General features: G+C 33.3%; 2 protein-coding genes across 2 annotated transcripts; one reads left to right on the top strand and one right to left on the bottom strand.

Annotated features, from left to right (window-relative positions):
- Window positions 1-2,774: 2,774 nt before the first annotated feature.
- Window positions 2,775-10,037, bottom strand: LOC145610255 (protein STRUBBELIG-RECEPTOR FAMILY 3-like). Its single transcript, XM_081665565.1, has 16 exons — window positions 9,371-10,037; window positions 9,105-9,234; window positions 8,941-9,012; window positions 8,761-8,826; window positions 8,584-8,652; window positions 8,405-8,476; window positions 8,240-8,311; window positions 8,085-8,150; window positions 7,950-8,015; window positions 6,230-6,618; window positions 5,790-6,151; window positions 4,847-5,118; window positions 4,606-4,744; window positions 4,072-4,190; window positions 3,788-3,944; window positions 2,775-3,308 (listed from the first exon to the last, which is right to left on the bottom strand). Exons 1-16 carry the CDS (start codon window positions 9,477-9,479, stop codon window positions 3,234-3,236), a joined length of 2,235 nt encoding a protein of 744 aa, XP_081521691.1. The 5' UTR covers window positions 9,480-10,037; the 3' UTR covers window positions 2,775-3,233.
- Window positions 10,038-18,348: 8,311 nt separating this feature from the next.
- LOC145612223 (F-box protein CPR1-like) lies at window positions 18,349-21,591 on the top strand. Its single transcript, XM_081667602.1, has 3 exons — window positions 18,349-19,545; window positions 20,960-21,050; window positions 21,343-21,591. Exon 1 carries the CDS (start codon window positions 18,379-18,381, stop codon window positions 19,396-19,398), a length of 1,020 nt encoding a protein of 339 aa, XP_081523728.1. The 5' UTR covers window positions 18,349-18,378; the 3' UTR covers window positions 19,399-19,545; window positions 20,960-21,050; window positions 21,343-21,591.
- Window positions 21,592-24,697: the final 3,106 nt, after the last annotated feature.

Consider the following 24,697-nt stretch of genomic DNA (forward strand, 5'->3'; position numbering starts at 1 on the left):
AAAATCATATTTATTTCCTCGCTTCGTTTCAAATTATTTGTAAGTTGTAACGATTAGGAATAAAATTGTTATCAACATTTTCGAAACGAAATTCATTTGTATTTCACTGAGTACTTTTGAGTAAGGACATGTTCTTTTCAGTTTAATTTCAATTTAGTTCAGTTCGGTTTCCAATTTCCTTCTCTCATAAACAATTTAGTTCAGTTCAGTTCAATAAATCATAACAGGCCCTAAGTACTTCTTTTTAATCATGGTTTGATAGTAAAGAATAAAGAATCATTATGTGTAAAAAGAAAGAAAATAGTTTATTCCATGAGATTTATAGGATGAACCATTTGTTTAAAAATGTGTAATACTATATGTTCACTTATATAGCTAATAAAACAGAGTATGACTTGTATTACGGCATGTATGTTTTATTCAGCTTAAATTCAGTTCAGTTCAATTCCTAATTTCTTTTTCTCATAAACAATTCATTTCAGCTCTATTCACTTCAGTTTAGCCTCAATCAGTTAAATCTAGTTGTTTTCAGTAAAATCAAAACATGCCCTTATTATTTATTATATTACCTTGGATTATTCATCATCATTATATGGTGTCTTAAAATGACCACCCAGCACTCCTGCTAAACTTTAGGTATATAGATAATATGACAATGATGCATGTGGCATTGGTGATACTCATAAGTCATTTTGGATGAGTCAAGTACAATGGTCACCTTGTAAATGATTAAAACAGATCAAATTAAGACGAATCGAGTCAAAATGAGAAAGAAGAGAAAAAAAGACTGAGTACATGTAAAACTAGGCTTGTAATATATAATATATATAATTGTTTTTTCTTTACTATCATAATTAAGTTCATAACTATTATGTATATTATTAGGCCCGTGTTGTGCAAAGAATGTCATATATATTAATACATATATATATTAAATCAAAGGGTATTTGATGATTATTGTTCAGTTTTTTTATTTTTATTTTTGTAAATGATGATTATTGCTCAATTAAGATAACCTTTGATGCACTTTACATCTATGTGTATATATAAAACCTCTCGTAAGTATTTAGAAGTGAGGTCTTTACCCTACCCTTTCCCTTTCACTTTTAAGTGTGTTAAAAGTAGCTGCGAAAATTAAGGTCTGTTCAAGTTTGTTCTCTTGTCCACTTTATATTAAAATGATTAATACTCCGTAATTAAAAATATTTGTCTAAATATTTTGTATTTTATTTTTATGAACTTGACCTCAACCAGCAAGTCGGCAACCTTAAACGGCTATACCAAATTACCAATACGGCGGTGGATAAGTAAATGAAGCAAATGTGATGTGGCGGTAGCAATAAATGAGGAGTTGATTAAAAAAAAAAAAAAAGAAGGTGAGTTTAAGTTAAGTCTAAGAAAGCCGTTCTAAAAAAAAATTAAGTCTAAGGAAAGAGAAAAGAAAAGCTCACACGTAAAGTGGAAGAGAGTGAAGCGCGTGTATTTCAATTGTGGGCCTTTTTAGTTTGTCATTTAGTTAGACTTGACTATTCATTATCTTTTCCAATTATTATTATTAGTTCCCGACTAGGGGAGTTTTATCCATTTTGTTTTTGTGTTTGAGTTGTATATTGTGTTTGATTGATACCTTTTGACATGAAAAAAGTTTTTCTTTTTTGACATGAAAAAGTTCAGTCATGCAATATCAACATCTTCATACAAAAAGCATAATCTTATACAAGTAATAAAGTTCAAATATGATTAGATCACATGATCAGATCTTATTTGACAATTTCTCATTTAATCTTCTAGTCTGATTTTTAGATTTGATTAAAATTTGATTTTCTTTATACAACAATTCTTAAGATAATGAGATGTCAATAAATTTCGTAGTATTAATTTGTACTTTCATATATGAATACTAGATGAAGCCCGTGCAATGCACGGTTTGTTTGATTTTTTTAAATTTTTACTTCCTCCGTTACATATTACTCGCAACAAAGGAATATTTTATATCTCACAAATAATACCCCTTTGTTGCGAATAATTCGTAACGGAGGAAGTATTTTATTTTATTTATGTGCTAAAATTTGTTACATATTAAGATAAAATTTCCAATATCAAAAAATAATATTTTATATTTAATAATATTAACTTTTAAATATCATTTGCCGATTTTGCTTGTGTGGCATTTGAATTAATTAATTTTAAAAGATTTTAATAATCTCTTATTTAATTGGCTACAACTAAAATTTATAATTTTACATGGCGCGCTAAGAAAATTAAATCCTACGTGGCTCTCTAAAACCTCGGGAAAAAACTCCCCTTTGATTATCTTAATAAAATTTTCATATATATTGATAAGTTGTGAAATAAACTTTATATTTTTTTATAAATAAGCTGAAATGAGCGTAAACTAAACTACAATACATAGAACCAAACACTAGTACTTGATTATCTTAATAAAATTTTCAAATGACAAGGTACATGCCTAAACATATAAATTCGAATTCATTTCAAGTTTTGTTTATGTTAATGTCCAAAATCAAATCTTTAGAATTCATCAAATTAATTTTTTAATTGTTAAAGAGATTTCAAGCTCAAAGCAATAACACAATGTATCTTTCTCATACTTCGTATTTCTCACTCCGCACACATTTTGTGCTCATGATAGACCAAACTTTTGGCTATATGTAAGAGTCAAATTATTACGTTTAACTTGAAAAGGAAAGGGTACTTTGTTGAGAAATTTGGAAGGGCACTTGAGAATTGAACATGAAATTAAAGAAGTTCCATACAATTGCAAGCATTAATAAAACCTTGTAACTTTATGTATCCAACAGCAACCAGTTGAACAAGTAGGATTGGCAATCCTTGATAAAGAATCGAACTTTCGTCCAATAATTGAATTTAATCAGCATAAAAATGACAATAATATTACACCACACCGATAGAACAGGCAGAGAGACCTTAAAAATACAACATACACTCCTAGAATGCCCATCAGTGTAATGAGCAACCGCCAGCAAAACTAGCTGAACTACCGGAAAAATCCCTAGCTTCTAGATCACCCTATGTAGTAAGCCCTGGTCATTACAACTAATAATGATCGCATGTTAGCTTATGTTACATTGCTAGGCTGCTAGCTCACTTTGCAAGCTAAGAAATTTTCTTCCCTTGAACGGACTTGATTTACCAACATTGCATTGATTGGTAAAGCATCATCAGATAATTTGAAATCTAATATCTTAAGGTCAAGACTCTCTTTGAATCATGTTTAAGAGGTCCTGCACTATTTCTGACATAGGAGGCCTGAATTCTGGTTCGGCCTGAAACAAAATTAACGAGTTATGAGGTGTGATGCTTGCAGTTTGTAAACATATAGAAGCTTTAATATTTCTAGACCGTAAATTATGCATTGGATTGTCTTAAGCTAAGTTTTTCATGTTCTTGGTGAAGTGGGTAAAGAATCATGTTCCTGCTCATGACTTCAGACAGGCCAATTTGAGTAAATTGGTTGGGTTCGGGTTTGGTATTGGTTCAGTTTTGGTTTATGCTAAAAACAAATACTACGTATAAATGTGTTCAAAACATGCTATAATTATGTTTTATGAAATTACGATTTAAGGAGCAAATCGGGACAAATACTAGTTGATTGGGTTTTGTGTAGGCCTATTGAGTGTATGGATTATTCACAGTAACTTGACGTCAGGGACCCATTTGGATAATCAGATCACTTTAAAGACTGTCAAACAAAAAGAAATAAAGGGGGATGCCGGAGATTATGAATTCACGAGTGAAGACTTACCTGAACACAAAGGGAAATAATATCTGCAAAACGGGATAATGATTTAGAGGGATACGATCCATTCAGTGAAGGATCTACCATCTTTGATAACGCATCTATGTCATGCAACTGAGGAATTGCCCACCTAACAAGAAATTGCTCTCCTCGAGGTCGTGCACTACAGTATTACAAAGGAATACATCAATGAGCTCATGTATGGCATGAAAATTATAAAGTACTTATTTCCCAGGGGTAATGCAATAAGAAATTTGAAACATGGAAATCTTGTGTTAACTATATCTAACCTGTCGTAGGATTTTCTGCCAGTAAGAAGCTCTAGCATGACTACCCCGAAGCTGAAAACATCACTTTGTAGAGTGTATGTTCCTAGCTCCAGTTCTGGAGCACCATATCCACCAGAAACCTGCAGGAAATGACATCATAGTAAGTAGCCGATACACTGGTGTCTGACCCATATAGAACACATGAAACCAACCAAATATTATTGGAATATAGCTAAGAAACAGATCATAATTTTTTAACATAAAAAACTCTTTCTTACACACCTGTAAACAATGTATGTTGCTATTCTTTACAACAATTGAGAGAGAGCAGTAGTGAAAGAAATAGTACATATAGTATGCCCAAGCAAGTATGCAAGTAAATGATCACCTATTATAGTCATATTCTATTTTCATACCGACACACAAGTGGTACACACTGCAAACAACCATACAGAAAAAGGACATAGTGACATCCTAATATTTGGCCGGATTATTTATCATGATGCAAAAGCCATTCTTACACCATAACCAAAGGGACACTGGAATAGGAATTACCTGAGCTGTATAAGTATCTGATAGCAAAGACCCTAGGCCACAGTCTGAGATCAGAGGCTCAAAGTTATCATCAAGAAGAATATTGGCGGATTTGAAGTTCATATGTACAACAGGGGGTTGACAATCCTCATGTATATACCTTCACCACAAACAAAAGAGCAAAATTGATTTTCTGATGTAGGTAAACAAAGCGTTGACAGAAACATTTGAAATGACATCAAAAATAACATGTCAAGCTTACTCGAGGGCTTTTGCAGCTCCAAGTGCAATTCTGATGCGTGCATTCCACGAAAGTTTATTGTTGATCTCATCATCAAGATGCAGTGCCTCATACAATGTAGCATTGTTGCAGTATTCATTGATGATCAGTCTTTGCCCATGCTCAGCACAGTATCCAACAAGTTTGACAATTCTTTCATGATGAATATTAGAGATAATAGAAATTAGCTGAGCAAATTCGTCTTCAGTCTGCTGGCTGGAAGTGTCATTGTTGAGTTTCTTCACTGCAAAGATCTACACATGTACAGGCAAAGAAAGTTAGGCTCAACTCTACCAGGAAAGTGGATGGATCTTTGAGATAAGCATAGCAAACCATAGCTCTATGCAGATATAGATGCAACAAGAAAAGAGAAGGTAATCCTGAAATTTTTTAATCTGGCATAATACAATTACTAAGACACACTAATGTGTATAGACACACAAAAATTAGGGAGAGTGCTTCAAAGAAAATAGCTGTAAGTTAAGTAATGCTAATCCGGCTGAGAGAAAGGTTTCAGGGTAAATATGATGGATGTGTCAGGGGATGTGGAGTGGGGAGACCCAACATAAACTCTATAACAAAGAAACCATATTATATGACACACTTACTAATATTTCACTCTAAAGTCTGAGATGTGAACACAATAAGGGAGTTCATGGGCCATGACTCTCGAATCTGTGTTTGATCACAATAAATGCTACTCTTCACAATCTATACGAGTAGCTCAAAATGATTAAGGTTGTCTACTGCCAAATCAGTAAAGAAGTTACCAGAAAAAGACTAATATGAATGCAACAAAGGAACATGCACACCAGGACTAGTATCGCAATGCAACAAAGAAACATGCACACCAGGACTAAATGAAATGACATTCCAGAATGTACAAACTCAAGACAAAAAGACAATTCAGTGTCCCACATCTTACCTTTCCATCAGGAAATTCAGCTCTATAAACACTGCCTATCATGCCTTCACCAATAAGATTATCTTCAGAAAAGCTATTGGTGTATTGTTGAAGTGAAGCAATAGTGAAAGACTTCACAGAGCTTGGAAACGTGGACTTCTGTGGTTTAGTCACAAATGTAGGCATTATTGGTTTCAAAATGATGTTCTCGTTAGAATAGTGTCGAGGAGGTGGCACTGGTTGTGCTGAAAAAGAAGTAACAGTAGTCCCCGTCATGTCTATGGAATGAGCATCTTTACTCATGGCAACTTCTTTTACATTTTTCACTTGATTTTGGTCTACATCCCTCACATTTGGGGTCTTAAAAGGTATCTCCTGGAAGGCTGGACAAGCAAGAGAAAATGTTAGAACGATTCAAAAGTTGCCTCTCAAAACAAAACAAAAATCCAAGCATGGCTCACCTTTAGCAGCTTGATTATGTTTTTGAGGTAAAGAATCATTATATTTAGGTTTTTCTCCTTTCCCTTCATATACAGGGTTTACGTTTCCCTTGGTAAATTCATCACCTGCTTGTCTTCGCTTGCACCATTTTGCAACACCGAACCAAACTCCAAGCACAATAGCTAAAAGAATCAACACAGCTATAGCAGCACTAACTATTGGCTTTATGTACTTTGTTGAATTTGAGGAACTTGATGTTCCGGGAGCTGATGGGCTATCTACTGGCTGCTTGCGTGTTTGTTGAGAAGAAGGCTGTCCAGGTAAAGATGCATTTGTTGCTGGCGCTAAAGTTGGGGATCCTGCTGGAGGTGGTGGAAGAGCACTGGTATTGAAAGGGTTTCCAGTGCTTCTGCAAAACCAAAAAGAAGCTTAGCTTTGTGCCAGGAATGACTTCAAACAGTCAGACACGCATATGCTAAGCAGCTGCTTGTAAACTTTTGAGCAGTGAATTCAGAAATTCACTGCAGAGTGATTAATACAAAACTACAATGTGTTCTTTGAGCAACTAAATCATGTAAATGAAAAAAAAAATAAAGTAATGTTGTTGTTCCCCTTTACAATTATGCATGTCATCTGACCATCAGTATGGTCGAATAAATTATGAGCACCAAATCTTTTGTTCTAATTTTTAACTAGTATATTCATAATCAAATCCTATCTTTCATGATCCACCATTATGACATGTACATCAGTACATCATTAAATAGTGAATAAAACATGAAACATATGGCAAATCAACCCCATAATTTGGATATCAACACAATCAAGTAAAAAATAGGGACAACCGGACAATGAATAGGTAATCCTATGTCCCGAAACATTTTGGATATATTTCAGATGCCGGATATCTGAATTGGAATGTCCAATCTCCAAAATTTCGATCGGATATCAAATCTAAAATCTGATTTCAGATCTTTCATATCAGAAATCATGAAATTGAATTGGATTCGGCTCTTTTGGATTTTCAAGTACTGCATTTTTGCTCAGCCCTACATCAGTGTTACAGAGGAGTTCCTTTAAAATCTTTCTGTAGTACGGAGTATAACTTTCTTTTTCCCGGTATTATGTATTCATGCAAGGGGGTAAGAAACCAAAAAAAGTGAAAAAACATATTAATCTAAAACATCACCGAAATGATATCACGTAAAAGAGCATAAAAAATTAGTTGACCACCACCAGGCACCAGCTGTTTGATTGAACAAACCTAACGGCCTACTGTATATCTCTTTTGCTACATTATCATGCAACTCATACTTACGCTTTGTTTGGATAGCAAAGAAGGAAGGAAAAGAAGGGGAGGGAAAATGGAGGAAGGGAAGGGAAAAGAAAGGGAGGGGGAGGTGAGCTCCATTTTCCCTCCAAATCTCTCCAATTTTGGAGAGATTATGGTTATTATAGAGAAAGGGAAAATGGATCCCTCCCTCTCCTTCCCCTTCCTTCCCCCAATCTTTTATCCAAACAAGAGATTTTGTCCCCCTTCATTTCTCTTCTCTTCTTTTCCTTCCATTTCTTCCTATCCAAACAAAGTGTTAGGCTCTCTAGCCTATGAGGAAAGTGAATTCAGCTCATCACAAAGAAAGGTGCTTAATGTATCCCTACATTATAAACTTCATAGCAGAAAAAAGTTGGTATAGTATTTGGAATCAATTCAACAAATTATCTAATCTTCAGAGACCTCACCTGAAATTTGGAATAGTTAACAATCTGGGAGGTATAGGGCCGGAGAATTGGTTGTTCTCTACATCTCTGTATGATAAGCAGAAATTAGAGAAAATCACTAGATATTTATACAATGAAAAAACTTTTATGTCTTACAAGTCAGTTAAGGGAAGGTTTTGTATAACATCGAGGAGTCCTGTGAGCTCATTATTCTGCAAATGGCTGCAATTGATGGAAGGTGGCGGCTAGGTGAGTGCTTGAGTCAGGATAAGAAAGCAATTAAGAAAGATTTTGATGAAATAACCACTCACAGTGTTGTAAGGGAAGACAAATTCCCCATTGATGGTGGCAAAGTACCACTAATGTTGTTTTCAGAGAGATCCCTACACCAAATGAAATAACATACACATAAATACGCTGAAGCAAAGTAACATAAATGTAAAAGGTTAACTTGCAGATACAAAGCAATTTATTACAAGTTTATTAAACCCGAAAGTTGCTGAAAGCTATCAGGTAGTCCCCCAGTCAAATTATTCTTGTTTAGCGACCTGAAGACGGTAATAAACCCTTTAGAAGAAACATCAGACAAAAAAGTTGCCCTACAGACTTCTGAAGTATGATGAATTGGAAACAAAAAAAATCAAGTGAAGCTTACAGGTCTGTCAACTGACTTAATATAGACAAGTCAGGAATGCCTCCAGTAAGCTGGTTATCAGAAAGGAACCTGACACAGTAGATAAATTCATAAACATTTCAATAATTTTAGCAAATAGCATGTAACAATACAATGCTCATAATAGAAAAAACAGCCACAAAAGGATATAAAACATACAAGGTCTTCATTGTGGGAGGCAAATTGGCAGGAATGGTACCTCCAATGTGATTGCCACTGAGGTTTCTGATGATATAAACATAAGTATTAGGATTAGTAAACCATACTTCGAAGTATTCAATCGTTCTTCATGAACGATAATTCAATACATAAATCAAACATGTCACCTAAGAAACTCACATAGATATAATTGCAGAAAATGAGTCCAAACTAGTACCCAATTCTCCTCCAAGACCAGCATTATTTAGTGATCTGCCCACAAAAGCAATATTGACTAAAATCTTAGAGAATATTTTATATTATAATTTCAACCAAATTATATATGATCAAATAATAAGACTCACATTCCAGTAATGGTTGAATTGACACAAAGTACACCTTGCCAAGCTTCCTCACAAGGGTCTCCACCAAGTGGAATCCATCCAGGTAATGAAGGACTTCCCAATGCAGCATACAAACTATTTATTGCAAAAACTGATAAAACAGCAAAAATCCAAATAAAATAAATAAACAAATAAAATAACACTTGTATTACCAATTGCATTGAAAAATTTCAGGTGCCAATCAACAATAATTCAAAATCACAAAAAAATAAAATTAATAATTTTACCATCACGGGGATCAGTATACCCATCACAAAACGACACCGTTAAGGTCATCATCAACCAGACTACTACTGTCCACTGCTGATGGGCCAAATTCAAATTCATGCACCCCATTTTTCTCTCTCTTATTTTCTTTCTCTTTCCAAATTTCTTTAGCAATTTCTGCAATGGAGAATCAAAGAAGGAACAATTAAGAAAAAATCTCACATCAAATTCAAAGAATCAACAGTAAATAAAGATTGCATCTTTGAACATTCAAAAAAGCAAGTATCTTAAAGCAAAGAAAAAAGATAAAGTTAGCAAATACCCAGTTTCAAATTTTTATTAGATTATTAAAAAGGGTGAAGGAAAAACGAGAAGATTGAATCTTTTGAGAACTTAATCAGTGAGTACCCAGAATCAAAATCCTGTTAATTTACTAAAATTGAAGTAAAATATGAGAAACTTGAAAGATTGAATCTTTGTGAGCTCAAATGAATACCCAGTATCAAAATTCTATAAACTTAAGTAAAAGTGAAGAAAAATAGAGATTTTGTAGCAAAGATTGAATATTTGTGAGCTTACTTGAATACCCAATATCAAAATCTTGTTAAAGTAACTAAAAAGTAAAGAAAAAAAGATAAATTTGCAGAAAATATTGAATCTTTGTAAACTATGAATCTATGATGAACACCAAGCATTAAAAAAAAAAAAAAAAAAGCCTATTAAATTAACTAAAAAAAAAAAAAAAAAGAGGGGAGATTTTGCGGCAAAGTTTGAATCTTTGAGAGCATTGATGAACACCCATTATCAAATTTCTGCTAATATAACAAAGATTGAAGGTAAAAACAGAGATTTGTAGCAAAAAGATTGAATCTTTGAGAGAATTGATGAACACCCATTATCAAATTCCTGCTAAATTTACCAAAATTGAAGGGAAAACGGAAAATTGTAGCATAGATAGAAGCTTTGAGCAACTTACAAGAACAAACTCTCTGGAATTTCAACACCAAATTAGCAAAAACAGAGTTCTTGGAGTTAAGAACACAAATTATGGAATTCATAAAATAAAATCAATGACAAAAAGGTGAAAGAAAAAGGCAGAAAATCTGAAGAGAGTGAGAAAAAAGTTGTAGTTTAAACACGCTCCCTCTTTTTCTGATTCTCCCACACTTCCCACCTCTGCTTGTCTTTGTAAGCTAGTTGAGACTACAAACGGCTAGGAAGATTAATTATTGTTATTAAAATGGTTGAAAGTACCTAATTGTTTGATATTTGTTGGGAGACGAAAGAATGTATCGTGTAGGATATGTATCAATCGTATTATTTGACTTAAAAAATTAGGTTTTCATGAAAGATGGTGCTTGTATCGCATATGATTTGTAAATTGGGAAGGTTTATGTAACAATAAATGCATATTGCCGTTGTAGCTTAGTTATTTTATGGCAATTTAAAAGTACAAACTATCCTAACTCTTTTAAGGGTCAAAGTAGGATGTATTTATTTTAACAAGACATTTTAGTTACTCGTATCAATCTTGCTTTCTAGAGATTGTGGAGCTCACCTTGCTACTCTAAGTTCACAAGTTCAAGCTTAAATATACTGGTTTAGCAAATACATTTGCTGAAACATAAATCGTTACTTCGTATTTTAAGGAGATCAGAGTCATCAGTCTCATCACATGCAAACATTCAAATATTATATGGAAGTATTTGGTTATTGGCTTTGGGATCTCAAAGTTAGTAGAGCCAATTTTCACTGGGTATCTAAGAGTGGTGAATTTTGTGAACTCTTCTAAATTAAGTATAGTAAGAGACACTTTAATAGGAAAAACAAACTGAAACACAATGAATTCATTTGTGCAAAGTTTTTTTCCTTTTTTGGTCCATTTATCCTACAATATCTTATATTATCACTAAATGCCATACTTCATGAGTCTTAGATTTAAACAAAGTTTCTATTTTAGTAACTATAATAACACAAACATATACGGAGTAATACGTAGTATACATGTTTAATGAACCTCATATCAAATAAAGATACTTTTTCGTCGCTGTTATTTTAAGAGACTACATTCATGTTAAATGCATATAGCTTTACCAGGTAAGGTTCTCAATCACCACTTACGTTTCGATGCTTAGGTCGGATTGAATTGTGTACTGACCTTTATAGTAGACTAGTACTATATTTAAAAAACATAAAAGTTAAGACTAGTTCCTTATCGCAAAATAAAAAATAAACTTATATAATCACCTTTATACACCTCTATCTCTCAATCAAGTTCTAACAACTTGTATTCATTTTATTGGAACCCAATTATGTTACACTATACCAAATTAATTGCTTAGAGAGATCAAAATGAAACATCATACACACTCTAGTCAAATGGTATTCGAGGGTAAGTGGGTAACATGGTATTTTCAGTGCTTGTTGATAACAAAGGGTCCTCAAATAATTACTTTATTGCATGGCTTACTTTAGTCTCCAAAGTTTTTGTCAGCTTCCATGATCGATTAATAGACAATAGCCCTACAAGTTGGACCACGTACATTGTAGATTAACTCAATAGTTTAAGTGTTGGCCTATTTGCACAATTTACGTCCTGATTGAAGTAATCCGATAAGTATGCCTAGTAAGTTGGTAACTCCCTCTATTTGTCCACATGCAACATGCTAACATTTAACCCTTCCTTTCCTACAAATACAAAGAACAAGATTACCATAAATTATCTTGTACAACATACAAGTATATATAGCAAAACAGTTGGAGATTGATAGATTACTACGGCGTACTACTAATTCTAAATTATAGATCTAAATTATTATGATTAGTTTTATTCGTTTAAGGTAACATGTCACGTTTAAAAGATAGAAGTACAAGTAGTTAAGATAAAATATGTTCTTTATTTTCACTAATTATCCTTAATAAGTATCCTAAAGACCTAAAATAACAATCTTAACAAATGACAGCTTGAGTACGGTAAATTTATAAACTAGATCTATTTTAATCATTATGTGAGATTTACATACAAGGTATAATTTAGTTATCTATAATTTAACTATATTTGATCGATTTATACTTTATAGTATCAATTTTTAAAATTAACATTTATATGTAATGAATGCTATATCAATCCTATCATGCATCTTTCTAGTCAAATTTATTTTGTACTCCACTATATCACCAAGAAAATCAATATAAGCAATACTTTCTCCTTTTAATTAGAAAAGAAAGGCATAGTATGATATATTATTAATTTGGTGGAATAAGGCAAAACACGATAATCATTAATAAAGTGATGTTCTAATCTTTGAGGCATCTTTTTTTGTTCATCAAGTTAAACATTCAGTCTCTATCTAGGATTAAAAGATCATCGTTTGGTATGACCTAATTTTTTTGGTGTCTTACAAGGCATAATTTGCAATAATAATGCAGGGAAACCCAAAATTTTAGTACACTACCGTATCTTTTAGGAGTGGAGTACATTATAGTGTGGCACAATTTGCCAACCACTTTTATGCGCAATTAGTTTCTGTTAGATTTCGGGAAAACTCCTCAAATTGGAGTGTGTACCATTGATCAAATATATAGAGTTTACAACGCTAGGCCTAATTACGTTAGGAATTCTAGTTACGATAAACATACAAAATATACATTTAATATATCCTAATCTGCGACAAATATTATCCTAAATATAATATCTATCACACCCCCGCAGTCGTAGCGGGAGGAGGTCGTACGCTAAGACTGGACCTAAATTCCAGAAATAAATCTCGTGGTAGGCCTTTAGTGAAAATGTCCGCAAACTGATATCTAGTAGGAACATGCAAAACCCGTACTTCCCCCAAAGCAACCTTTTCTCGAACAAAATGAATATCCATCTCCACATGTTTGGTGCGTTGGTGTTGTACCGGGTTGCCAGAAAGATAGATAGCACTGACATTATCACAATAAACTATAGTAGCCTGCCGTAGAGGACAATGTAACTCAAGTAATATATTACGAAGCCAGCACGCCTCAGAGACAACATTCGCGACGCCTCGATATTCTGCTTCGGCACTCGACTTAGACAAAGTATGTTGACGCTTAGATGACCAAGACACGAGGTTGTCCCACTGGGCCGAACTTGGGAGTTGGCCTGCTGAGGATATGGGAACGGGGCGGAAGGAGCCCAATGTTGAAATTGGTTGGACTGTTGGGCCCAATTTGGGTTATAACCCCATTGAGGAGCCTGCTGTTGCTGAGCGGGCTGTTGGGAGTTCGATTGTCCACGTCCCTTGCCTTTTCCTCCTTTACCCGAGCCACCACGACCGCCCCTGCCAGCACCGCCACCACCAGGTCGTTGCTGCTGCTGCTGCTGCTGTGGTTGTGGCGACGGTGGTTGGGCACCGGAATTGGTGGCATTTGAATTTTGCTGCGCTACAAACGAGGTTGCGGAAGAGCCTTGATCATTTGATCGTCTTGTTTCCTCAAGAAGGAGACGAGACCGAGCAGACTCAAAAGAAGGAAGAGGGTCTGTCTGTTGGATGATCGTGGCTACGGTGTCGTAATCCGTGTTCACAAGACCCGACACAAGCCGAATGACGAGTTTCTGCTCTGTCACAGGTTGGTCTACGGCAGCAAGTTGATCTTTAAGCATCTTTAATTGCTGACAATAGGAGTTAATGTCTGAGAAATTTGACAAGTGAAGGGAATTAAACTGATTCTCAAGATAAACGGCTCTTGTGTTCTTGTTATCAGTTTCCAATGGTTCAATTATAAGGACTTGCTTGCAATTTAAATAAAGTTCCTAGCTACATGCTTACCATTGGAGAATAAAAAATTAAGCAACATGCTAGCAATTGTAGCCCAACCAAGCTACATGATTGATTGAAAAAGAGACAAATAATCTCCATTCATATTGGAACATGTGTATAATTATCTATTTTTTTTTAAAACTTTATTTTTTTGCAAACTACAATATGGTGTGGCTTACCATTGAAACAAGTTGTTGCTTAAAAAGTGTCGTAGCTTAGAAATTTATGTGGAAAAGCAAGCTACAAAGCATTGTAGCTTGCCATTGGAGATGCTCTTAGAATTTGTTCTCACATTAGTTAACTTATAGGAGTAGTGGTCATTTTATTGACAAATTAATGTGTATGTTAACAAGGTACGATTGTACGAAGTACAATTTTATTTAATTTGCTGAAACCTACTAATTTATTTATTTATTATTATTATTATTTTTTTTTTACATTTGAGCACATGAGAAGGGAGAGTTACCATTGTATAAGCTCAACTCTTGAGGAGTTACTCTTACCACTACTAATTAGGGTTGTTTGGTTCATTAAACTAACTGAAATGCATTGTTGGATTAACATTGAATCTCATAATATGGATAGAAGGGAAGAATTAGCTCTTTAGCCTAATACATTTATATTAAATCACTTTTCTTTTATCAACTTAGGATACTCACTGCGACAACTAGATTATTAAATCCCAACATGTAACTTCATATCCAACCAAAACCTATTAAACCTAAGAATAATTGTTTCTTCATGTAATTGTGGATTGTAGAAAAACATACATTATGATTGATGTTGCTAATAAATTACATACAAGAATCTAATTCAACTTCTCTCTCTTTTCTAAATAAATTACCTAATTGTGTTTGTCACAACTTGTGAAGAATTGACTGAGATGAACTGAAATGAATTAAACTGAACTGACTGGACCTGAACTGAACTAATTAAACTAACTGAACTGAACTGAAATTAAACTGATGAAGTAAACAGACCCTTATAAGTTTGATGTGATCCCCCAATTACATTGCTCTTTTGCAAAAGTTAAATGCGGAGTATGTTCAAATGTGTCAAAAAAGATATACATTGTATATACTACGTATTTTTTTTTTCCTTATTCCCTTATCACTTCATATAATATTCATAATCCAATAATAATCCAGTTTATCACTTATACAAGGAGTAAGGAAAATCGCCCACAAAAAAGTGAGAAAAGTATAGGGGAAAAGGTGTATCTGGTGCTTGATATTCGTCACTGTTGATTAAGTTATTTACATACAACTAATAATATACAATACGAGGTATATCATTACACGGACTTGTATAATTTATTCAACTTTATATATAGATTGTTACTTTTTGACTTTAATCGTTGTTTATATCGCGAAGTATAATCTAACTTTCTTTTGTAATTTATACAAAGTATTTAGGGTCTGTTTTGATTGACTGAATTGAGCTGAATTGAACTGAATATTTTATAAGAAAGGGAAATTAAGAACTGAACTGAACTAAACTGAAAATAAGCTAAAGAGAACAGACCTTTAAGAAAGTAGTATCTGCTCTTATTAAATTCGTTGGTCTCAATGAATTTATAAATGAATATTATTTATAATTTAGGGGCTGTTCATATTTACTGAACTGAGCTGAACTGAACTGAACTGAACTGATTGGAGCTGAACTGAACTGAACTGAACTGATTGGAACTGAACTGAACTGAACTGAACTGATTGGAAGTGAACTGAACTGAACTGAACTGAATTAAGCTGAAATGAATATTTTATGTGAGAGGGAAATTAAGAGCTGAACTGAACTGAACTGAACTGAACTGATTGGAACTGAACTGAACTGATTGGAACTGAACTGAACTGAACTGAACTGATTGGAGCTGAACTGAACTGAACTGAACTGAAATTAAGTAAATATGAACAGGCCCTATTTTATTCTTAATACAAAGTATTCAAAAATATAAATAAAAAAATTATTAATAAAGAAAATCGAAAAAATAAATAGTCACGCATTAACAAATGTTGCGTGCCTAAAGCAATATGTCAACTAAAATAAAGGAGAGGATATATAATTTATTAATTATATGTTTTATTTATTTACTAAGTTAGTTGTTGATTAGTATGATGATGTTAGTTGATCACTTCATCAGGTGATTAAAGACAAGCTAAGGTATATGTGATTATGTGTGCTACTTTAGTCTTTAGATGCAACAATTAGTTAAGAAATAACTGATTTCGACTTTGACAATCCTTAGTCGCTAAGAATTTAAGTTATGAAGCAGATGAAATTTGCATGTCATCTCATCTCACTACGTACAGCATCGATGAAATACTTTTCATTCTTAAATATTTTATAAGATTATCTTCCATTATACGAAGTAAAAGTCTTAATAATATACTTCATACCTCGTGAATGCTTTTTTTCTTTTCTTGGGCTGTTCTCTAACTACTCTCCTGTCCCAAAATATATACTTGTAATTGACACAATTAAATTTTACACATGTGTCGATGAAAGTTACTCGTATAAAAAAAAAGGTTGTATTTTTAAAAATGTTTTTATTATGTTACTTAAAAATATAATCAAAGGAATGGTAATATATACATAGTGAAAAAATTCAAACGTATTAATTATTTTGGGATGGAGGGAGTATTTACTATGAATAATTCAATAATGTATTATGGAGTATAATATATGGATCATTTATTTTTGTTAGAACCGTGATCTAATTATTCGCAATCTGGATTGTAGGATGACTAGGATCGCACAACGATTCGGATCAGATGCAGAACCATAATATAGTGCATGCAATATTGTTGTAGGATCGGTCAGGATCGGATAGGATTATGCAGGATTTTACTTGGTCTGGTAGGATCACCAATCACATGATCCTATTTTTCACTTGGATTATTATTGGATAGTACATGATCAGTTACGCTCGGACATAATTGTGTAGGATTAGACATAATCGCCTAATCGGGTAAGACGGTCAAGATCGTCCAATCCTACTTTATACTTATTACAATTAGCCTAAACCAATCAAACTTTTCTCTAAAGCCTAGAAGATTACCATCCAATAATTTAAATTATAAAATTTAGCATTTTTATAAATTTAAAAAATGTGTATTTAGTAATGTAACTTTTTTTTAGTACTATTTTTTTTTTATCAATTTCATAGATCTTACGATTCTACAATCAAATCAGATCGAAACTAATCGAATCAGATCAGATAAAATCACATACATAATCTTTTTTTTTTTGACGTGCAAACATATACTTCCTCTGTTTACTTTTAAATGCAACACACCTTCTCGGCATGCACTTTGAGGAAGAGAATTATTAATGTAAAGTTGTAAACAGATAAATTAATCATAAAAAATTATACATGTAGTACCTAACCCTTCTATAAGTGTTAAAATTATTTTGATAAAATAGCTTGTTTACTTAGGGCCTGTTCACATTTACTTAATTTCAGTTCAGTTCAGTTCCAATCAGTTCAGTTTAGTTCAGTTCAGCTCCAATCAGTTCAGTTCAGTTCAGTTCAGCTCTTAATTTCTCTCTCTCATAAAATATTCATTTCAGCTTAGTTCAGTTCAGTTCAGTTCAATTCAGCTCAGCTCAATTCAGTAAATGTGAACATGCCCTTAGTCTAATCATCTCTTAAAAAAAGCATGTCAAAATAGTGTGTTAGGCCCTGTTCTCTTCACCTTAAAAAAATAATTTTAATTAAAATTAATTTCAGTTCAGTAAAAATAAGTTAGGTTTAGTAAAATTAATTTCAGTTCAGTAAAAATAAGTTCAGTTCAGTAAAATTCAATTTTTTGTAAAGAAGAATTATACGTAGTAATAGAAAATCAGTATAAATAATTTCAGTTCAGCAAAAATAATTTCAATCTAGTATAATTAATTAATTTAATTTCAGTTAAATAATTTAAGTTTAGCAAAAAATATTTCAGTTCAGTAAAAATAATTTTAGTTCAGCAAAATTAAGGTGAATAGAACGGGACCTTACATTTAAAAGAAAACAGAGGAAATACTGTATATATTATGTCGACAAACCATCAAATTAAATCGGATCGGATCTGATCGGATCGGATCGGATCGTATCGAATCGAATCGGATTAGAACAAGATCAACCGTTTTTATTTCCGAACTAGTGAAACGTGGGGGTTCTCACATTCTCATCCTCAAAAACCCTCCTTTCTTTTTCAAAACCCTGGAATCTTCTATACTCTTGCCAGTGCACAAAAATGGCGGATATTCCGACGCCATTAATCGCCATAATCCTCTCAAAGCTTCCTGCTAAATCTGTTCTACGCTTCCGTTGCGTCTCAAAATCATGGCGTTCTTTAATTGACGATAAATATTTCATCAATCTTCATCTCAATCACTCTTTGCAAAACACAAACCATCATACCCTCTTTATTAAAGATTCTTTCTTACAAAAAGATACCAATTTCACAAGTAAAGACCCTTTTCTCTACTCCATCGATTACCCCACTTTAAAGCGCGCTAAATTGATCAATTACCCCTTTGATTGCGATTCTGCTGAAACACAAATTGTGGGTTCTTTCAACGGATTGCTGTGTTTGGCAGATGGAATTGCGGCGTTTATTTTCAATCCGGCGACGAGGAAACACCGGGTTTTGCCCGTTACGCCTGTCGAAATTCCTGGGTATGTTCCTAGAGGACGTAATAGAGTAATTTATGGTTTTGGGTATGATTATAAGAATGATGATTATAAATTGGTGCGAATTATTGAAATATTTTCTGATAATAGTGATGATCATATTAGTGAAATGAAGGTATATAGTTTGAAGACTAATACTTGGAGAACTGTTAGCCCAGTAAATAGGGAATTTCCATATAATTATTACATTGGTGTTGGTTTGTTTAGTGAAGGGGTTTTTCTGAATGGGTGTTTGCATTGGTTGGTAATTAAAAAACCAATATCAAAACTAGTGGATGTGCTTGTTGCACTCGATATTGGGACTGAAGAACACAGGGTTTTGCCAATACCTGAATATAATGAGTTGAAAATGGATTATATTTCTAATGTGGGGGTTATTGATGGGTGTATTTCGATTCGGGTATTCTATCCTAACAATCGGCTTGATGTGTGGATCATGAAGGAGTATGGGGTGAAAGAGTCATGGACTAAGTGGTTTTCGATTCCACAGCGGGAGAGTATCGGTTTCTTTTCATGTTTGAAGCCAATTGTTTACTTGAACAAGAATGGTTCTGAGGAGTTGCTCTTTGAGAAAGACTAAGGAATTTGTGTGGTTTGATGTGAAGCGGCAAACATTTAAGAATGTGAACACCCGTGGTCTTCCTTGTTCGCTTGCCTCAGCACTGCTGGTGGAAAGCCTTGTTCCGCTTGATAGTCCTAAGAAAAAGATGCCTATTAACAAGAAGAGGTATCATAATATGTTGCACTTCTCTGCCTTTTTATATTTGTAGATTAATGAATTTTTCCTATGATTCTATCTATTGTCATTTGATGCGCGATTGTTTTGCATTATAACATTGTTGTGAGTCTTGTGGCCATTATTATTGCTGGTCTTGTTACATTATCTGCTTGTACCTTTATTGCATTATCATGGTATGTTTGATGAAACCTCTTTTCTCCTTATGTGGCTTTAGATAGATTAAATAGTTATGGTATGTTGGATGAGTCTTCTTCTCTCTATATGAGGCGATAGATTGGTTAAGTAGTTAGGTTATGGCCTTCGAAAATATTATAGTTCATTTGCTAAATTTGTTATACGTAGTATATCTATTTGTGATTGCTTTAGTTGATATGGAATTCCATCCTTAAGCTATTATGCTCCTTTTGGAGTCTTGGGCTGAAAAGGGAAGTTATCAGTTTATCACCCGAGGCCAATTAAATTTTTTGAATTTATAAAACCGTTAGTGATTTGGTTTACTCTAAGATTGGAATTAGATTGTAAAAAAGTTTATCTAGTATAACTTGCAAAAGAAGACAATTAGACATTTTAACATACGTCACCTACCAAATTCATTTGCAACAGAGGTCTTTTGGATGTCTACTTGATCCTGAAAGTGTATGTTTCAATTTTGAGAGATGCATAGTATTGTTTGGAGTGAGAATTTCAGCCATAAGAACTAGATTTGGTAGCAGATTTATGTATTGATGTTTTCTATTTCAAGCCGGTTTTGTTGATTACACCAGGATATTGTTGTTCATTGATTTTGTGCGTATCGTTTCTTATAGGTCAATTTCTATGATAGAGTTAATTTTCTTTGTTGTGCTACCTTTACTCAATCTGGTCTATATTGTTTTTGGCAGTAAAGATGCAAAGGAAGGTTATCAATTTTTTTGCGTATGGGTTTTTGAAAATGGTTTTGCTACGTGTATCTCTATCTCTCAATGGGTTATGAGTAAAAAAAATAAAAAATCAAATATGATCTTTCAAGAATATTATACTTTGTGATATTTAGAGGAACAAATTACAAACGCATCATCGGATCATCCATTCATCCTGTGCTATTAAATGCTTTAGTTGTCTACTTTTGATTTCTTAGGCCATACGAGTATAAGATATGAATTTTACATTCTTCTTGAAAATCATTGTTTGTTTTGGATTTTTTTTTATTCAAGGTTGTATAGGGTAATTGTAGCAATTTGTTTTTTTTTTTTTTAAATTTATTTTTTTGGATTATCGGAAAGCACTAGTTCAAAGATCACACTGTTTTTTCATATGTTCCACTGTGATTTGTGACTAATTTTGCTCTATTTATGTTAGTTTCTTATACAATGCAGTGTTGGAATTTTCGATTTTCTCCTTTTGATGCTCTTGATTTTTGCAGGCATGACTTGGATGGTTTCTTATCCAAAGGATTTAAACTTAAACTTTGAGTTCTCGCATACACTGATGAAATTAAACTTGGAAATCTTGAGGTTTGAACTGCATCCTACTCCATATCTTTTTTAGCTGCTATTTATGGCTAGCTTTCTACTAGTATATGATTTCGTGCTTAGCACTACACTTTTGTTCATTACATCTCAAAAAGGGATGGTAAACACTATAGCATCTTATATTCTTATGTGTTTATACTTTATAGTCCAAGTTTACTTAAAGAATAGCTCTGTGAAAATGGGTTCATTTGCATGTCTGATTTCTTCTGCTTAGACTGTGTTTTGATTCACTTGCTGCCATATTGTTAACTTGTTTCATGTTCTTATCTCATAGGTGTGCTGTAATGCTGTTGACTGTTGAGATATGTTAGATATGAAAATGCTGGTCCTGCTCTCTATCTTTTATTTTCGACAACCAAGTGTGTGTTTAATAAAGCAGATTATGTGACTGCAATTTTTTTTAAAATTTTTTTTTGCTTTTGCAGTTTCGTATCATTTTGACGTTTTTTTATTTTTTATTTTTTTTATTTTTTAATTGATTTGATCAACTGGTTGTAATGTTGAATCTTATGATATTGTATTATTGTGTTTTGTGTGTTATGCATACACTCAGTATGGTTATTAAATCTTGGAGTACTTACAAAGTTACAATGTATATTTTTTCTTGTCTAAACTTAATCAGATTTCCAAAACTTAATAACTTATAGAAATCTGACAACAATATTTCTCAAATTCCCTTTATTACATCAAAACCAAATTAATAAACTTAATATTGATTCTTCGAATAGTAATGTGCAATGGAGTAATTAAGCATATATATCCTTAAATTAATTTTAAACTTAAAAGTTATTAAAGCCATACCATTGTTCAAATTCTTGTTGGTATATATTGTTGTTCAAAAATTATACTCTCCGGTATTATTTTTAGACCATTAAAACTATCAATATATATATATATATGAAGAAGAGAAAAAATAAAAGATAATTGATTGTATTTGAATCAGTGATGTACAAGAGTTTTAATTTTGCATTTTATATTTTCTCAAAAAAAAAAAAAAAAAAACTTTCCATAAAAAAAAAGAAAAAACAAAATAAAAAAACTTTCCATAATGTAGGTTAAAATTTATCAAATTTATTTAGGATTTCTTGGTGATTACACCGCTTAGTGCCTTTGCAACCCTTTATAAATACTCCAAATTTTATTATTCCAAAAATACTTCAAATTATCAGAGACATTCTTGAGCTCCAAGTCTTTATTTGTTTTTTTCCATAAAAAAATAAAATTTAAAAAAATCTCTACTTTAATTTGTTGGTACCAAGTTTTAATTCATTTGTAACCTTCAACCATGAGTCTCAAATCCTCTGATTACCAACACCGCCACGACAACGGTGATCGTGATCGTGACATTGCGAAGGTAAAGAAGTCTGTTACGCTGGCACTCTTGGGAGTAAACAAGGAGTCGAATAAACCAAGAGTAGTAAGACGTTCTAGGAAGCCTAGAATGCGTGTGAAAACGAATTTCGTTACGGTCACTTTCAGCTTAGATGAATGGAACAATCGCACCGATGAAGAAGACGAGGGTTATGACTCTGACTTTGACAATCTTGGCACACTGGAAGTGAAAAAAGTCGAGTCGAGTCGAAAGGAAGACATTGATGAAGATCAAGAGATGACTAAAGAGGTTGCTGTCGAAGAAGACATCCCTAAGAAGAAGTAAAATCCAGCAGTTCGGCCTGCTTTTATATGTTTAGTTTCTTTGGTTTTAATTAAACTGTTAAATATTTTTGGTATATGTTATGTTCTTATGTACTAGTTCGAAATAGTAATATCTGTGCCCTGTGGAATCATACGAAGTACGTGGTTGTTTAATTTGATTATATGATTGCATTAATGAAAGTTTAGTTTTATATCATTATTCTTCATACAAATTTCGCAAGAACCGCAACTTCGATTTTCTGAATTATATATGCTATCTATTTTTTTTAGTGATAATTGATCTTTTATTTTGTCTTGCAAAAATGCATTTAGAAAAGGAAAGAAAATACCTCATCCATAAAGTCTTACTAGCTTTTGGCTTTTGACGGAAAAATTGGCTTTTTACTCAACATAAAGTCAATGCAAATAACAAAACATACTTTGATTATTTGATCACATACAAAAGCCAAATGCCATAGAAAAAGTTATTTACCAAATAAGTCAATAGATTAACCTCCTTTATTTTAAGGTGAAGTGAACAAGATGTTATTTAGCAAAAAAAATTAATTTTCATCAAAAATAACGTGAAGAGAGCATACACAACTTAAGAAGTTAGCGGTGATCAACTATGACCCACCCTGTTAGCCCGACTCGAAAATAGGGTAAGTTTGGACAAGCTAAACAAAATTATTTTTTTAGTTAACAACCCAAAGCCAGCCCGACAACCCACTACTTTTTTACGAATCTAGGAATGACATTTGATGTTAAGACACGGCCTAACCCGAATGATCACCTTTAATTTAACACAAGTGAATCGTGGGGTTACATACAAACTCGTCGTATCATATTTCTTGGAATTCAAACCCTGGAGTGTTCCATAGTTGCATGCAAGGCACAACAATGGCAGATCTTCCGACGCCATTAATCACCATAATTCTCTCAAAACTTCCCGTCAAATCCCTTCTTCGCTTCCGTTGTGTCGCAAAATCATGGCGCTCTTTGATCGACGAACAATATTTCATCAATCTTCATCTCAAAAACTCTTTGCTAAACCCTACTCATCAAACCCTCATTATCAACGATATTTACTTGTATGGTGGTAGTTCCAATTCCACCGACAAAGACCCTTTTCTTTACTCCATCGATTACCCTACTTTGAATCGTGCCACAGCAATCAATTGCCCCTTTGATTGTAATTCTTTTGAAACAGAGATTGCGGGTTCTTGCAATGGATTGCTGTGTTTGGCAGATGGAATTGCTGCGTTTATTTGCAACCCAGCAACGAAAAAATATCGGGTATTACCTGTTTCTCCTGTTGAAATTCCTGGGTTTAAAGAACTTAATAGGGCAATTTATGGTTTTGGATATGATCAATTGAATGATGATTATAAATTGGTGCGTATTATTCAAATGTTTGCTGATAATAGTGATGATCATGTTAGTGAAGTGAAATTATATAGTTTGAAGTCTAATTCTTGGAAAAAAGTTAGGGAATATTCTAATAAATATTACATTGGTAATAGTAATATTTATGGGGGAGTTTATTTGAATGGGTGTTTGCATTGGTTGTATGTTCGAAAACCAGTGTCAGATGGGGTGATTGTGCTTATTGCATTCGACATTGGGACGGAAAAATACAAGGTTGTGCCACAACCTAATTATGATCAAGTGACTTTGAATTGTTCTACTGATTTTGTCATTGATGGGTGCCTGAATTATACTGTTAATTTAGGGGTCCTTGATGGGTGCCTTATGGTTCGGGTAGCTTACCGTAGAGCTCGGACTGATGTGTGGATCATGAAGGAGTATGGGGTGAAGGAATCATGGACTAAGCTGTTTACGGTTCCTCAGAGGGAGTGTCTTGGTGTCTTTCACTCTTTGAAGCCAATTGTTTACTTGAATAAGAATGGTTCTGAGGAGGTGCTCTTTGAGAAAAACTTTGAGAAACTTGTGTGGCTTGATCTTAAGCGGCAAAGATCTAAGACTGTGAACAC

The sequence above is a fragment of the Chenopodium album genome, chromosome 24, assembly GCF_948465745.1.
Source record: "Chenopodium album chromosome 24, dcCheAlbu1.1, whole genome shotgun sequence".
NCBI lineage: Eukaryota > Viridiplantae > Streptophyta > Magnoliopsida > Caryophyllales > Amaranthaceae > Chenopodium > Chenopodium album.